At 58.6% G+C, this 17171-nt stretch overlaps 1 protein-coding gene across 1 annotated transcript; it reads right to left on the bottom strand.

Annotated features, from left to right (window-relative positions):
• Window positions 1-829: 829 nt before the first annotated feature.
• On the bottom strand, window positions 830-11330 carry LOC142823246 (zinc finger protein RFP-like). Its single transcript, XM_075914043.1, has 7 exons — window positions 10876-11330; window positions 9093-9188; window positions 6827-7057; window positions 6497-6519; window positions 5339-5454; window positions 3110-3157; window positions 830-1770 (listed from the first exon to the last, which is right to left on the bottom strand). Exons 1-7 carry the CDS (start codon window positions 11290-11292, stop codon window positions 1259-1261), a joined length of 1443 nt encoding a protein of 480 aa, XP_075770158.1. The 5' UTR covers window positions 11293-11330; the 3' UTR covers window positions 830-1258.
• Window positions 11331-17171: the final 5841 nt, after the last annotated feature.

The raw sequence follows: 17171 nt of genomic DNA on the forward strand, positions 1-17171 counted from the left end.
GCACTGGCCACTGTGGGCCGACAGGACACTGGGCTGGACGGGTCTTTGGTCTGACCCAGTCTGGCTGCTCTGATGTTCCCTGGTGAGCGCCTCCCATAGACTAGCTCAGGCAGCTCCCTGCCGGGCCTGCTGGCTTGTCCCAAACACTCCCATCCCCCCATAACTCAGGCTGGGGGCTCACAGCGTCGTGCCAGGGATTTTCTGGGCAGCTACAATTCCAGGCAGCGCCGTTTAGCGTTGCAATAGCCCAGCCCCTACCTGGAGCTCGCTCCTTGTCTCCAGCTCTGCAGGGGAGAGCAAAGTTCCCAGCAGGCAGCAGCTTCATGAGCCAGGGCCGGCTGCTTTCCTGAGCCCAGCTTGCCCCAGAGTCCCCAAGGCAGCTGGGGGGCTAGTGAGAGGCAGAGCCGTTGGGTTGGTCTATTTGTGTGACCTGATCTGAACTCTGCCTGTACCCAGCCCTGCTGTTAGCTCTGCCCCTGCCCAGCCCCCAGCTCTGCCCTTCAGGGCCTGTCTGCTCCCTTGGGCTGCAGTAGGGTCCTTCCACCTCCCTTAAGTGGAGCTGCAGGGAGGGAGGGAGAGATGGTTCTGGGGTCATAGAGATGAGGAGCCAGGGGCTGGTTACAGGGGAGTCCTCCAGGGTCACACAGACTGGGGTGTGTGAGGCCAGAGGGGCTGCTGTCAGGAAGACAGTCGGAGCTCGGTGTCCCACTCCACCCAGATCCAGGGTCGGATTCTCTCCCCAGGGAGGGAGCCCGGTGGGAAAGTGAAGATCGGGGCCTCGGTACCAGCATCGATAAATGTCACCTGCCCCCGGTCACAGTCCAGACAAACCCGGATCCTGCTGGGGGGGCTCAGGGAAAGAGGGGTGTGAGGGTCAGTAAGAGCCCGGAACAGATTCCACCACCACTGCACAGCCCAGATCCCGCCCTCGGGGCTCAGTCTGATCCCTCCCTTCCTGCTCGCAGACTCTCTGGCACCCCCACAGCCCAGTCTCGCCCATCCCCCACCTCCACCTCCCAGTAATGTCTCCCCCAGGTGAAGCCCTCGTGGCCCAGCACACAGGGCCAACAGTCAAATCTCTCCGGGGTGTCGGGCAGTGGCTGCCGTGTCTCTGCCCATCTCACACGTTTCCCTTAAGTGGAGCTGCAGGGAGGGAGGGAGAGATAGTTCTGAGGTCATAGAGAGGAGGAGCCAGGGGCGGGGTACAGAGGAGTCCTCCAGGGTCACACAGGGGTGTGTGAGGCCAGAGGGGCTGTTGTCATGGAGACAGTCGGAGCTCGGTGTCACACCCCACCATGAACCAGGGTCGGATTCTCTCCCCAGGGAAGGAGCCCGGCGGGAAAGTGAAGATCAGGGCCTCGGTACCAGCAGTGATGAGCGTTACCTGCCCCCGGTCACAGTCCAGACAAACCCGGATCCTGCTGGGGAACCTTGGGTGCAGGCCGGTCACAGGGTCAGTGAGAGCGTCAAACTCATCAACCCTCCGCTGCACACCCCAGATCCCGGTCTTGCAGTTCAGGTTGATCCATCCCTTCCTTCTCACAGACTCTCTGGCCACCCCCACAGCCCAGCTTGGCCCACCCCCCACCTGCACCTCCCAGCAATGTCTCCCCGAGGTGAAGTCCTCACAGCCCAGCACACATTCCCTTGTGTCAAATCTCTCCGGGGTGTCGGGCCGTGGCTGTTTTGTCTCTGCCCGTCTCACACGTTTCCCATCCTCTGACAGGATGAGCCGGGGATGCGCCGTGTCTGGATCCAGAGTCACGTTGGCTGGGGGAGAATCAGAGCGTGAGGGGCAGAGCTCGGTCCTGGGGGGGGGTCGATGGCGTCAGGGACAGAATCTGCCCCAGCTGGGCAGTGACTCAGGGACTCTCCTGCCTCCAGGGGCGCCCGGCTCTGAGTGGGGAGCAGCCCTGAGGTCTCGGCCCAGCCCAAGGGGCAGCTCACTCCCCTGCAGGGAGGGGCCGTGGCAGAGAGAAGGGATCAGAGGGGCCCTGACACTGGGAATCTGCCCCCTCGCCCTGGGCCGGAGACAAGCGACTCTGGGCTGGGAACCCCAGAGGGATGGGATGGAAACTGCCTGGTCAGGGCTGGCTGAATCCAGGCCCTGCCCCCGACTGGACCCCTCCGCATTGAAATGTCCCTGGGTCCCAGCTGCCTCTGGGCAGGGTTTGTGATTCCTCCCGTGACACGTCTCCCCCGCACGGCACGTCTGGGCTCGGCTCCTTTCCCGCCGCACTGGGGCTCTGGGCCGAGCTCCGACCTGCCCCCCACCAGGCTGCTCAGCCTCCGGCCCAGCGCCCAGACCCCGCAGAGCCAGCAGGGAGGGGCAGGGACCGGCCCCAGCTGGGCTGGGCGGGAAGAGTCTGAACAAGGCGAGTCCTGCACTGGGGGTGCCCAGGCGCCGTGCGGAGGGAACGGGGGTGTCTCTGTCCCAGCCATGGCAGGAGGCTGACTCAGGGGTGACAGAAGGAAGAGGGGCCCCAGGGAGCTGACGGGGGTCCCAGCGGGGGCTGGGTGGAGGGAGAGAGAAGCTGAGCTAACACGGGGGGAGAGGAAAAGGGGAACAGGACCAGAGCTCTGCTCTCAGCAGCTCCCCAGCTGCCTGCAATGGGCCCAGGACTGCCCCTGTCTGTGCCCCGGGCCCTGGTGCTCTGGGGTCTGATCCATCCCTTCCCCTGGCAGAGCAGGGACCCGCCCATGGACTCTTGGGTCCCCTGCCGGGGGCAGGAAAAAGAGCAACGTCCCCACGTGCCCCAGAGTCCATGCTGGGCACAGCCCCTCAGTCACCGGGGGGGGGGGGGGAGAGAAACTCCCCTCTGCTACCCCACATGCCAGAGAACAAGGGGAGCCCAAGGCCGAGAGGAGGCAAGGAGGGGTGAGGCCAAGGGCTTTGGATACCGGAGGGAGGGTACAAGCTGAGGCAGGGAGTTGAGGTGCTAGAGGGGCTGAGGACTGTGGGGGAGCCCTGGGGATAGGGGGCTCTGGGCAGGGGGTTGGGCTCTGGGCTGGGGGTTTTGGGGGTTCTCAGGAGGAGGAGTCTGGGGGCAGGAGGTGGCCCCTGGGCTGGAGGAGGCTGGGGAGGGGCATGACGTCCGAGGCAGCTCACCTGGTCTGTGCGCTCTTAGGGTTTTCTCCAGTGCGGCCGGCAGAGAGTCTGGGGGAGGAGAGAGGAGATTCAGGTTTGTATGGGGAGCCCAGAGCCGGGTTGTCATGTCACAGACACACTCAAGCCTCGCTCACGTCCGGCCTTTTGCCGGTGCCTAGGCCCAGGCCCTGCAGAGCCTTTGGCATCAAAGCAGCTTCCGGCACCTTGGTCTCTTGATGCTAACGGGATGTTCGGAGAATGTGAGACCCTGGCTCTCGCTGGGAGCTGTTTATCCCTGGGGAAACTGAGTCGAGGGGGTGGGCTCCATGGGCCAGATTCACCATACACCAGCAGAGCAGGGCGAGGAGGCCCACGTCCCTCTGTTCTTCCTCCCACTGCCTCATCCCCTCCCCCAGCTCTCTCCCCCATCTCCAGCCCTCTCAGGGACAGGCCTTGGGCCTGCAGCTGCTGGGAGGAGATTTTGCTGAATTGTGGCCTAAAGGTTGTGACCATTCGTGAGTCGGGAGTTGATGGGAGATGACCTCAGGCCTGGCCCGGCTCCTTCTCCTCTCCCTGGGCTTGGCTAGTGGGGAAGTGCTGAGAACTGGGACCAGGGTCATTGCTCTGTCCACGTTTGGAGACTGAACCTGGGTATTTACGCCAGGGCTGGGCAAAATACGGCCCGGGGGCTGGATCCGGCCACCAAGCCACCCAATCCGGCCTGTGGACCCCCCTGCCGGGACCCTCAGGCACATGTAGCTGCCATGGTTTAAAGGTCAGTCCCTGGGGCTCTGGGCTCTGCAGCGAGGGGGGGGCTTCATGTGCTATCCCCACCCCCAGCACAATCCTCAGCTCCGATTGGCTGGAAACAAGCCTCTTCCCCCTCCCGGAGCTGAGAGCTACATGGAGGGACCAGCCTGCAATTTTAGTGATCTGGGGCTGCAGCAGGCAGGGAGCCCAGCCTGCCTTGGGGGATGCTGCAGGGCTGCTGGCTGGGAACTACTTGGGTAAGTGCCTCCCAGCCACAGCCTGCCACTGGCACCTCAGCCCCTCCTGCATCCCAACTCAATTCCCTAGGTCACCCTCCAAGCTCTGTGTGCCCCCTGCCCCAGGTCACAGCTCCCTCCCAGACCCTGGACCACCTCTTACGTCCCTCCCCCAGGCCAGAATCCTCCCCTGCACCCACACCCCCTCCCTGACCCTGCATCCCAATCCTCTGACCAAGGTCACTGTCCAAACCCTCTGCAGTCTGCACCCCCCTTTTCCCCTTCTCCCAGGTCACAGCTCCCTCCCAGACCTCCTTCCTACACTTCTACCCCAGGCCAGAATCCTCTCCAGCACCCAGACCCCCTCCCTGACCCTAAAGCGCATCCCCCAACCCAGGTCACCACCCCAAACTCCTGTCAGACCCCGCACCATCTCCTACACTACAGTCCCTTACCCCATGCACCGTTCTGCACCCAACCTCCAACCTAGATCCTGCACCCCCACCACAGCAGAGTGTGGCCCTTGGCCACTTTCCAAAATCTTGGACTGGCCCCCACCAAGAATTATTGCCCCCCCAGCGGATTGATGGTGATTGACTCGGCTTGGGCCTGGCAAGCCGTGTGCTTGTCACAAGGGAAATGTTTCCTACAGGGATCTTGCTCTTAAAGTGCCGTGTTCCTGAGTTGCTCTGCAGGACACAGACGTGTTGCCCACACAACGCACTTGAAGACAGACACCCAGAGTGACCTGCCCAGGCCAGGGAGCCATGTCCAGAACCCCCCTGTGGAGAAATGACCCCTGCACATCAGGAAAGAGAGTAACTTCAAAATCGCTTGGACAGCAGAAACGCTCCAGCAATTCAAAGTTCCTGTGTGAGCCGTGTACAAGTCACACAAGGTACTTACTGACCCGAACACAACGGGGATTGGAACAGAACTCGTCTGGATGGTTCTAACAGGTCAGATACTGTCAGGGGTGCTCCTACTCTCGCAGGAGAAATGCACCATGACTGGCCTGTGCCCCAGGAGAAGGGAACTGAGCGTGTTTCTCTCCCTGGCGTTTCTCACTCTCACAGTCATTGTCATTGCAAAGGCTGCTTCTGAACAAACAAGGGTTTGAATTAATCAACCTGGGTGTCTTGGAACCCAAGTCTGGGCCATTCACCCCCAATTACATGGAAGCATCATCTAATTATGAACCAATTGACCAGCACCATTCCCCTTCCAGGGTCTCACTTTCCCCTCCTCCATTCCCCCCAGGTACCTTTGAACTCCCTCAGACTCTCCGACAGTGCAGTCACTTTCTGGGAGAAACCACGGACTCGCTCTTCCAGTTCAGGAGCCATCTCCTCTGGCTGCTGGGCCCGCACCTTCTCACACCTGGGGAGAAACAATGTCCCATGGTGACACTGCAGTGGTTCCCAGCCTTTTCGACTATGTGGGCCCCTTCTCAATCTATGAAAATGTTACGGACCCCCACCCCTCCCTGAGGGAGAAAAAAAGAAAAGGAAAAGAAAACCAAGGATCGGGGCCACCGCCATATGCCTAGTCCTTGCTTTTGAACTTTCCACAGATCCCCTGCAGTCCCATCGCAGACCACCAAGAGTCGAGGGCTGCCAGATACTTTCACAAAAAATACCTCCCCCTCACATGGTGGGTGCAAAAAACCCCCACAAACACACCAAAAAAAAAGCGTCACTGCGCCTTTAAGTCCCCAGGCTCCCTGCTCTCCACGTCCCCTCCAGACGGGGCAGGAGGAAAATGGCCCAAGCGTCCTTCCGACTGAGAGAAACAGAAAATACCGGACATTTTACCAGACAGAGGCCGCAAATACCCGACAGTCCGGGCCAATACCGGACACCTGGCAACCCTACAGGCGTCTGTGGCCCACAGGTTAGGAGCCGCTGTGATCCTGCCTTGAGTGACTCAGTTCTTAACTTCTGGTTAGTGAGAATTTGAGTCTCCACGACCAACTCCCTGGATCTCCAGGTGCTGAGGGACGGGAGGTTCCCAGGGGAAGGACTGTAGAATCTGCCCACTAGGGATGAGACTGAGACACCTGCTCCCCCTCCCCAGCTCATCCCACACAGGTCTCCAAACAGCCCTTGGGCAGGAAGGACCCTGGATCCCTGCTACCCTGGGCTGAACGGTGCCCAGCACCCAGCAGGGACAGGCCCACATCCCACCCCTCAGTCCTGGGGCATATAGAATATACCACAGGCCAGTCTGCGCCTTTCCCTGGGGAGTTGCAGAGTCGTCTCTAAAAGGGCGAGGGCCTCAGGGTTAAATGGGTCAGAGATTTGAATCCCAAATGTGACCTTCCCGCACATTCTGCTGTGGAGCCCTGGGGAGAGGCAGCGACAACTTCACTGCCCAGTGTTTCCCCAGCGCTGTGAGGTGTGAGGGGGTGAGAACCACCGACCTGCTCAAGGTGCTTCTGACGTCCTGGGGAGAGAGAGAGAGAGAGAGAGAGAGAGAGAGAGTTTCAGTCCCACCTGACACACACTGTGAATTCCAAGGGAGGGATTTGGCGAGCGAGGGGAACTAGGCTTTGCCTGGCCCCAGGGCCATGGATCCCTGAGCGAATGGGGCTTTGCCATCTCTAGTCTCTCTGTGCCTCTGGGTCTGCACAAAACAACAATTCACATGCCAGGAGGGCGCACACGGAGCTGCCCTGTGACTCCTGTGCCCACCTGCTAGGGACTGTCCTGTCTCTGTGGTGGGAGCTGGGGAATTTCCCCCTCAGCCTCACCTGCAGGAATTCACTCGCTGGCTTCTGACACTTCCCCTCCAGCTCCCGGATCTGCTCGCTGAGACGGGAAATCTGCTCCGAGAGTTTGGTGACAGTGTCAGTTTGGAGCCTCACAAGTTCCTTGTCCAGCTTCTTCAGCTGGGCCAGCAGGAGTCGCTCTTGTTCCTCCAGGAACTGCCGCAGCTGCTGAAACTCGGCCACAATCTTCTGCCGCTCAACTTGTGTCTGTTTCTGGAAGAAGAACCAAAGGAAGAACATCACCACCGCTAGGGGAACATGGACGGTGCCTGTGACCCTTCACAGAGCACTTAGTGCTCAGGGGGAGAATCTCTTTTTGGAAATTCTAAGTCACCGGACAGTGAACAGTCTGTCTCCAGGAGGGAGAATTTTCTCACGTCTTCCTGTTTGGCCCTAGAATCTCATAAAGGACATTTCCATGTCTGACGTGCTTTGGATCGTGAGTGGCTCATGGCCTCAGTGATGCTGATCCAAAGCAGGAGGGAGCAGCAGGGAGCAGGACTCAGCACTACTCCTTGGTGACATTTTCCTCATTACATTTTTTTCCTGGGAAAATACAGATTTGTCACCAAAGAAACATTTCATGAATCACTGGCAACGTCACCGGTTGTTGTGCTGCAGAAAGAAATACATGAGAAACCAAAACTTATTTTTGAAACTGTCCTTGTGTTTTCTAAAATTATTTTTAAGGAAATGGTCAAGTTGAAACAAAACTTTAATTTGACCAAGCAAAAAAATCAAATGTGTGATTTGCTAATAATTTTAAAAATAGATTATTTTTGTTCAACCCATTTTGTTAATACCCTGCCAGCAAAGATCTGGCATTTGCTTAGCTCTACTCAGAGCCACGCTCGCTGAGACAGGTGGGAAGAAAAAAGATGTGCACCCATGAAAGAAAAAGCAGGCACCCAAGGTGAACGACAGCAATGGAGATAGAAATGTAGCCGTGTTAGTCTGGTGTAGCTGAAACAAAAAACAGGACTATGTAGCACTTTAAAGACTAACAAGATGGTTTATTAGGTGATGAGCTTTCGTGGGTCTGGCCCACGAAAGCTCATCACCTAATAAATCATCTTGTTAGTCTTTAAAGTGCTACATAGACAGCAATGGAGAAACTGTCAGGGCAGAAAGGGTGCGTTTACACAGCAGCGCTATTACAGAATAGCCGCCCTTATTCCAAAATAACAAAGGGAGCGTCCACACAGCAATTCCGATATTTCTAAATAAATTCAAAATAACGGGCCACTTATTCCGACTCTGTAAGCCTCATTTGACGAGGAATAAGGCCTCTTCTGAAATTGCTATTTTGAAATAGCAGTCTTGTGGGACGCTCCACTGCTGCTATTTCGAGATAGCCCCTCCCCAGGGCCGTTCAGGGTAATTTCTCCTCAGTGCTTCCTGGGGCTCTGCATCGAGGTAGCGCATCCACATTAGGAGAGCCTGCCTTGGACTGATTTCGAGGCTTCCCTGTAGTGTGGACATGCTATTTTGAAATAAGCTATTTTGGAATATCTCCTCTGGAACAGCTTATTCCGAAATAAGTGTGCAGTGTAGAGGTACCCAAAGGGACCAAGACAGGAAGGAGCGGAGGGAGGGAACTTGCCAGGGCCACGGGGCTTTATTTAGTGATTGAAGCTGGAACTCTGAACAGCAAACAGATTGCACAAGGGGACTCCTCTGGACATAACTGAACGTCCTGCAATCTCTGGGCTGAGGGAGGCTGGGAACTGACGAACGAACGTGTTTCACTGGGGCTTTGGTCTCAGGCTCGGCATTTCCTAATTCCCAATTCGGTGTTTGTTATTAGAAATTGTTGCTTGTGAAGTGAGTGTAATTAAGATAATTGTAACTAAAAGACAGTAGATGAGAATAACAGTTCACAGAGCACGTGGCAGTGGTTTCCACGCTGGGGTCTTTGTGCCCCCGGGGCCATGGACCATGTGAGCAAAAGACTTAGACTGGACAGAATTCAGCTGTTCACACAGACAATCGATTTTCAAAGGGGTCAGAACCTCCCTCTGCCATTTCTAAAGGGGTCCACAAATGTACAGAGGGTGGAAGCGGCTGGTTTGGGGCCCAACCCTAAGGAGGGATTTTGCTAAAGCAATGAATTGTGATTTCTGGGTGCTCATTCCCTGGCTGATGAAGAGAAACCGTAATCCAGTCTAGGGCCGCTCCTTAATGTTGGATTCAAGATCAGCTCCCTGTGGCTCTCTACAAAGGCAGGGTAATAACGCCAGGCACCTACCAGATACTTCTGGCTGGTCTTCTCCCTGCTCACTTTCAGTCCCAGCAGCTTTTCTCTCTCAGCTCTCAGAGTCTTCAGCTGGGCCTGGAGCCTTTCCTGGAGACACAGAAACATTTCATGTGACTAAGCAAAAAATCAAATGTGAGATTTGCTAATCATTTAAAATAGATCATTTTTGGTTCAACCCATTTCTGTAATGTCCTGCCAGTGAAGATGTTTAGTTTTTTAGTTTTGTTTCTCTTATTGTTAGTTTCAGAACTAGAGGGAGGGGAGCTGGCCCAGCACAGACACACACTGTACTCGCCACTGCAGGGTCCGGCAGGTTTATGGGATCGGATACACAGAGTCACAGTAATAGAACCTGGGAGTGTTTTCACAGTGTTTGAAATTCTCGGCCCCTGTTACAGTAGGGAGCTGGGATCACATCCTCAGAGGCTGCATGAGCTGGGGCTGGGGGAGATCGCAGGGTAGGGAGCTGGAGGAGAGGTGGGACACGGTGAGCATCGGGGACCTCCAGAGAGGCCGGGGCGCGTGGAGGGGTGGGGGAGGAGCAGAGAGGAGGGACACAGCCAGGCAGGTGCAGGGTGGAAATCTGGCCTGGCAGCCACCCGTGATGACCTAGCTCTGGCGATTGCAGGTGTTTGCAAACAACCCTCAGTGCCCCTCCCCCGTTCCCACCCTGGTTCTTTCTTTACCCGCCTGCTGTGGGCCGTGTGCATGAGTCTGTGGCTGGGGCTAGGAGCTCTCTCTGGCTGGCTCCTCCATAGGGTGCCCGGACCCACAGGGCCCCAATCGCTCCCTGGAGCCCGGAGAGGCCAGTGCTATAGACACCAGTGCATTCTACTCACTACCAATTATTGCCATTGCCATGAACATCAGCATGGACACGTAGTGGGCACAAAGTTCCCCCACTGAATCTGCAAAGATAAATCCCAAAGAGGAATCTGCAGGACTGGGACTCTCCCTGTGGCTCAGGAGAGGCGGGTGGGGACGAGGCTGGGCACAGGCTGGCTAGCCCTTTCAAGGGAGGAGATCTGAGCAGGGTCCCTGTCGGGACCCTGCTCAGATCTCCTCCCTTGAAAGGGCTAGCCAGCCTGTGCCCAGCCTCGTCCCCACCCGCCTCTCCTGAGCCACAGGGAGAGTCCCAGTCCTGCAGATTCCTCTTTGGGATTTATCTTTGCAGATTCAGTGGGGGAACTTTGTGCCCACTACGTGTCCATGCTGGCAGCAGGTGTTTCAATGGGTAGTGCGCAGTGACACATGCCTTGGCGCACAGAACAAAATTTATTCCACGCCCAGATGGACTATTTTAGACGAAACATTGGTTGTCAGCCCGCCTGAGACATAGTCTATTCTCCTCCCCAGGAAGGGACAATGAAGGGCAGGATGAGGGGCCCTGGGATCCAACCTGGCCTGGGGTAGGCCCAGGGAAAGCCAGAGGGAGGAGGCCCCTGGCGCAGGCAGAGGAGACCCTGGATCTTGCTCAGGATGATAAGACCAAACTCCAGACTCAAAGTCCTGAGAGTCCCGGCTGGGAGAGCAGGGCTGTTACTGGCCACACAAAATGCCATTGTGGGTCTTTTTTGGGAAACTGAGGCAGGGCTACCCCATGCCACGAGGGGCACTCAGGCGGCAATGACCCTGCTGCGGTGCCCTATCACCCTATCCCTGCTTCCTGCAGTCCCACCCCTGATCCTATTGGCTAGATTCCCAGGGCGGGAGCTGCTCCCCAGTGCTCCCCTCAGTCCCACGAGGGCAGGGATCGCAGTCGGCATTTCCCTACCTGGAATTCTTCGGCAGCTTCCTCGGCGGGAATCAGGTTGTGACCTTGGCTCCCCTTGGATCTGTCATACACCACACACATGGGGATTTCATCCTCTCTGCTGAAGAGTTTGAGAGGCTCCTGGTGTTTCTCACACAGTCTCTCTGGGGCTGGTTCCTTCCCTGCCTGCAACTGGAGTTCTCTGGCCATGTCCACGAAACTCCTCAGCTTCCTGTCCGGCCTGAGGTTCCCCTGGGCAAAGGTCCGTCTGCACTGGGGGCAGGAGACGTCTGTGGTGACTCCCCCCCAGCACTGGGTGATGCAGGTTCGGCAGAAGCTGTGATCACAGTCGAGAGACACCGGATCATTGAAATACTCCAGGCAAATGGGACAGGTCACTTCATCCTGGAACTTCTTTGCTGTATTCGCAGCAGCCATGGCTTCTGGTGCAGGGGAGACCAGAGGGTTTAGTTTCTCTTTCGTCTGCCAGGGAAATGGGCGGGTTGCACTTTGTATCAGTCAGTGCCACCTGTCTGGGCGTGTTCTCCTGCTCTTTCCCTTTACAGACTCTTCCACGCCTTTACATGAAGTGTGATGAGTCCAGACTGACAGTCACTTCTCCGAAACATCTGCCAGGCACCAAACTTGGGCCTAGGCGCTCAGGGTGCATCTACACTGCACCGTTATTTCGGACTAAGCTGTTCTGGAAGATACATTCCGAAATAAGAGCATCTACACTACAGGGAAGCCTCAAAATGAGTCCGAGACAGGCTCCCCTAAAGCATTGGAAGCTCGCCTGTGCTGGGGGGGGGGGGGTGTTCTGGTTCCGTCCTGGGGCTGCCGGCCCAGAGACCAGCTGTCACCCTTGTGCTTTGCCACAGTGGCAACTGCATCTTTTCAGTGTAGTCTCCCCAGCTCTCGTGGCAGTGGGCGGTGGGGGGGGGGGGGGGGGGATGCAGGCACTGGTCTCCAATGCTGGGGGGGGGGGGGGGAGCAGGGGATAACCAGAGACTCCAGGCCCAGGGCTCTCAGGCCACTCACCCAGCCTCGCTGCAGGAGGATCTGGGGCCAGTCAGAGGGACCCTGGGAGCCCCCTTGGACCAGCCTTGGAATCCAGCTGTGGGGAGAAAAAGCAGCAAAGAGGCAGCTGGACCCTCTTCCCGCTGGGTTCTCACTGCCCCTCCTCTTCCCGCACCGCGCAGCCGCAGCCCCTGTCAGCCACCAGCACAGCCCGGGCAGGGAGGCAGGAAAGGGGCCAAGTAGCGAGTCAGACTGAGGGGGGCAGGCCAAGCTCCTCTTGCCTTGCAGGGGCCCTGCCAACAGCTTCTCTCTCGTCCGCGGCTGCTGAGGAAACCGCCCTCGAAGAGACGCGCAGGCCCTGGGGCCAGGGGGCAGCCGCTGAGGTAGCGGAGTTGGGAGAGTGCAAGGCTGCAGGTCGAAAGGTCCCTGGTTCAGTCCTGGGCTTGGGCAGATGCCTCTGTCCCTGGGGCTGAGCCCTTGGGTGGCTCCTCTATGGAGAGCACAGTTGGGCTTCCTGGAAGGGCCTTGTCTGCCCTGCTGCCTGCCTAGGAGCCAGCCAGCCCAGCCCTGCCTCCCTGCCCCTGTCTGCTTAGTCCTGGCCCTGCCTCTCTGCCCCTGTCTGCTTAGTCCCGGCCCTGCCTCTCTGCCCCCATCTGCCTAGGTCCCGGCCCTGCCTCTCTGCCCCCATCTGCCTAGGTCCCGGCCCTGCCTCTCTGCCCCCATCTGCCTAGGTGCCAGCCCTGCCTCTCTACCTCTGCTCTGCCTCAGTCAGGGCAGGAAAGAGAAGCTCCCCTTAGAGCCGCAGACAAACCAGCCCCCTGTGCATAGGGGGTGTACTGGGTGTGCCCAGACACACCCTAACGTCTCAAAAAAAAAGCGGCTTTGCATTTTAATTTAACGCATGAGATGCTCTTTTAGTTTGAAAGTACGGATTGGTGTGTGATGCAATAAGCACCAAATTGCGCACTATAGATGCTGTAGAAATGGATGGAAAGCCCGTGTTTGCTCACAGCCTGTCCTTTAGGATTGAGTATGCAATAAATGTTCGCCTTTCAAAAAAATAAAAATAAAATTCCCTGGGTGCACAGCCTAGTGCAATGTGCTGCGCACGCCTATGTCCCTAGGGAACCACTTGGCAGTGTACTGGGCCCAGCCCTCCCCTCTGCCTGCTGAGCTATCAAAAGGCTGCAGCTTTGTCCAGCGTGGCCCATCTGCAAGTGACACCCAAGTGGGTGGCATCCCAGGGGAGGAACTCACCAGCGTAGCGAGTTCTCCTCTGTGCTTCACATGCAAAGGGCCCTGGGGGAACTAGGGTTGCCAGGTGTCCGGTATTCAACCAGACAGGCCGGTTTGGGGCCTACTGCCTGGTAACAAAATCCAGAAAGTACCGGACATGTGCAATGTCCCATATTTTCTGGTTTTCCGGCTGGGCACCCGATGGAAGCCTTGCAGGGGTGGGGGTGTGGCTGGGAGGGAGGCGCGATTGGTGCTGGGAGCCTCTGGTTGTGTGTGACGCCTTGGGGCAGAGGGGAAGCCCCGTCTGTGTCCCTGAGCGCTGGTCAAGTGCATTGTGGAGCCGCAGCCAGACTTGCTCGCACTTCGCCGGGACTGTGCGTGGGACAGGCAGCGCCCTTGAATCTGCATGTGCCCCGGTCAGTCCTGCTCCCTGCCGGCCGATTCGCTCTCCCTCCCCCACTCCCCCTGACATCCTCCTGGCTGGCCAGTTCCCACCCACTTCTTGTCCCAGTTCCCACCCACTTCTTGTCCCAATTTTCCCTATTTTCCCTGGCAGGTTCCCCCGCCCGATCTCCCCCGTCCAGCCCTGCTGCACCCAACACCCGCCCCCGCCAGCCCTGTTTCCCACCAGCGGGTTCCCCTGCCCAATCTCCCCCGGCCAGTCCCGCTGCCCCCGATGACTCCCTAACTCCTCCAGCCAGCCCCGCTGTCCCCTCCCTGCCCCCCTGCCAGCCCTGCTTCCCACCGGCTGCCCCCCCTTCTCCCAGCCAGCCCTGCCTGCCTCCCGGCCGATCCCCTCACCCCCATCTGAGATCAAGTGTGTCCAGTATTTTTTTTTAACTCACCTGGTAACCCTAGGTGGAACCAGGCAGAAACATGGTGTCTCCTTCTTGGTGGCCCCCGTTTTGCCCTGGCAGGCGCTGCCCCGTCAACCACTGGCCTGTGCCTGGCCTCCCTCCGCCTCCCGGCACCACAGAAAGCCTCTTGGCGTGAGCCTGGGCATGTGAGAAGCCTCAGGCCTGTCCCCTCTCACAGGCAGGTGCCTCCGTCTTCTCTGCCCCGGGAGGCCGGCTCCTCCGGCTCCTCCTGTGCGCTGCTCGCCAGAGAGGCAGCAGTAAGTGGGGAAGAAGCCAGTCCGGCTGAAGCTCACAGGGGAGGGGGACGCCCTGTTGCCTCGGGCCCAGGGACAAGGCCTCATCTCCCACATCCCTACACTTTGTTTCCCCTCCCCTGGGGCAGGATGGGCCTTGGGACCACGTCCCTCTCAGCCCACAGGGGAAGGGGGGAGCTGAGAGAGGGCAGGGAAGCAGGGGGCCAGAGCCCCCTCCCCGCAGGCTGGCCCAGCGCAGTCTCTGCCTGCTGGAGCCTCCTCTCACCAGCGCTGGGGCCTGTTCCCTGCCGGCGGATCAGCCTGTTTCCTTTCCCAGCTGCTCTGCCCCGAATTGCTGGCTAGAGACAGGCTCCCCCGCCCAGACTGCCTAGCGGGGGCTTGAACCCCCAACCTGCATCATTAGCACCAGCTCTAGCCAGGCTCTGCAGGCAGCCTCACGGGCCTCCCTGTGGGAAAGGAGCCGGGGGCGGCCGCAGGGACAGTGTGTGGGGCACGGCCCTAAGGGCCCAGGGATCAAGGAAAGATTTAAAATATCAACTTCCAGAAAGAAAAGCACAGACAGAGCCCTGCTCTGCCAGCCCCTCCCCACATCCCAAACTGCCAATCTGAGCCCCATAGAGCCCCCTTCTGACAGCCTCTGCCCCACGTCCGACTAACTGCCAATCTGAGCCCCACAGACAGAGCCCCCCTCTGCCAGCCCCTCCCCCACGTCCCTGACTAACTGCCAGTCTGAGCCCCACAGACAGAGCCCCCCTCTGCCAACTCCTCCCCCACGTCCCTCACTAACTGCCAGTCTGAGCCCCACAGACAGAGCCCCCCTCTGCCAACTCCTCCCCCCACATTTCTGACTAACTGCCAGTCTGAGCCCCACAGACAGAGCCAGCCTCTGCCCCACGTCCCTAACTGCCAATCTGAGCCCCATAGAGCCCCCTTCTGACAGCCTCTGCCCCACGTCCGACTAACTGCCAATCTGAGCCCCATAGACAGAGCCCCCCTCTGCCAGCCCCTCCCCCACGTCCCTGACTAACTGCCAGTCTGAGCCCCACAGACAGAGCCCCCTGTCATGGCTCCTTTCCCACTCTGGCATGATAAATGCAGAAGTGGGGGCCAGCAAGTGTACCCCAAAGCCTTATCTACCAGGCTTTGGTATAAAACTTCCCCCAAAATCTTAAAAACCTAGATTTTGGAAATAGAACTTCCGCTGCCACCACCCAAATATTGATAAAAAAATCAGGGGAAAGATCATTTGGGAAATCTCACCCCTAGAATAAAAATCAGGGCACACAATTAACCACTGCCAGGTTAATAAAAAAGAAAAGAAAGATATTTTATTATTACAACAATATTCCTGTTGCCAGCATAATGACTAGATGGGAAGGTAACAAAATATACTCATGGAGAAACCCCATGGGCCTAGACCTTAGTTACAAAGAAAAGCCAAAACATCTTTTAAGCCAGTGGTCCCCAACCTGTGGAGGTTGCCAGGCGCCAGGGGGCGTGGCCGTTCGCCCGCCAGGCGCCAGGGGGCGGGGACGGGGGCGGGGCCCCCCCATAGCTGCACGCCCCCCCCATAGCTGTGCCCGGGGCCAGCGCCCCCCCTCCTCCAAGCGCTGGGGGCCGGGGCCAACGTCCCCCCCCTCCTCCAAGCGCCCGGGGCCGGCGCTCCCCCGCAAGCGCCGTGCGCCCGGGGCCGGCGCCCCCTCCCCCCCTAAGCGCCGGGGGCCGGGGTCAGCCCCCCCCTCCTCCAAGCGCCCAGGGCCGGGGCTGGCGCCCCCTCCCCCCCAAGCTCCGTGCGCCCGAGGCCGGTGCCCCCCCCCTTCTCCAAGCGGCCGGGGCCGAGGCCGGCGCCCCCCGCCCCAAGCACCGCGCGCCTGGGGCCAGGCCAGCCCCGAGCACGTGGCGGGCGCACACGAATGCCCCCGTGGGCACCATGGCGCCCGCGGGCACCGTGTTGGGGACCACGGTTTTAAGCAGTGCCAGATCTCAGATCCCGTACCCAACCCTTAAAACAATAAAGCCTAACGAAACTACCTAAACTTTACCCTACTTACAGAAAATGGACAATGGTGTCATGGAGAGAGAGAGAGACATGCTTGTCCCCCTCTGTAGCTGCAGAGGACTCACCCGGAGAGACAAAAGGAGAAAAGAAAAAACCCAAATTCCTTTGTCCCAGTTTGAAAGTCCCCTATACATCCCTACTGGTCACTCCACCTGGCTAGGTGTAGTTAACCCCTTAATCCCCAGGCTGCTGGCTAACCCTCATAATCATGACAGGGAGCACGGCCACGGTGTGTCACCTCCCGAGGGCCTGCCTGAATCCCAGGACCCCCCGGGCACAAGTGTGAGTCCAGGCACACGACCTGCCTGTTCTCTGCTCCGACATCTCACCGTGGGGCCCCTGGAGCTCAGAGCCAACCTCACGTGCTCCCCTGGGTGAACTGTTCGGCAGAGCTCAGACCAGGGGAGCCTGTGACCCTCTGCCAGTTGGCACCAAGGACGCCCTGGCTCCTAGACACGATGCACCATCTGCTGCCCCTGGCTCCCCCGTCCCTGGGCAAGGCAGAAGTGGGAATGGGGACCCTGGGTCCCTCCTGGTTGGTTTGGGAGGGCAGCAGTTTCTGGCCCCACCCAGGACAGGTGCAGGGTTCGCTGCTCCCCGTTTCATTCTTGCGTTTTCCACGTGGGCTGCCCCAGGCCCCCGGCTCAGGAGAGGGAGAGTAAAACACTTTCCCACTCAGAAAGTGACCTTGCAGGGAACCTGTTGACTCCTAATCAGAAAATCGCATTCTCCTTCCCCTCCTGCCTTCCCCCACCCCTGCCCTTGGCCCCGGCTAACCCTGATTTATTCAGCACCTCATCCTGTTCCCCTGTTCTAGAGGTTTTAGCATCGTCATAATGGAGGCAATACAAGGGGCCCCTCTGTGAGCGCAGAGAAGTGTAAAAGTGAGAC

This window comes from Pelodiscus sinensis, chromosome 32 (assembly GCF_049634645.1).
Source record: "Pelodiscus sinensis isolate JC-2024 chromosome 32, ASM4963464v1, whole genome shotgun sequence".
NCBI lineage: Eukaryota > Metazoa > Chordata > Testudines > Trionychidae > Pelodiscus > Pelodiscus sinensis.

What these genes read in the sequence shown, in the direction of transcription:
- LOC142823246 (XM_075914043.1), bottom strand. Translation starts at nt 11,292, where the DNA reads ATGGCTGCTGCGAATACAGCAAAGAAGTTCCAGGATGAAGTGACCTGT. An exon ending in CAGCGAGTGAATTCCTGCAG is followed by an intron (nt 6,520 to 6,826) that starts GTGAGGCTGAGG and finishes CTCTCTCCCCAG; the next exon opens with GACGTCAGAAGCACCTTGAG. An exon ending in GTCAGAAGCACCTTGAGCAG is followed by an intron (nt 5,455 to 6,496) that starts GTCGGTGGTTCT and finishes GTTTCTCCCCAG; the next exon opens with GTGTGAGAAGGTGCGGGCCC.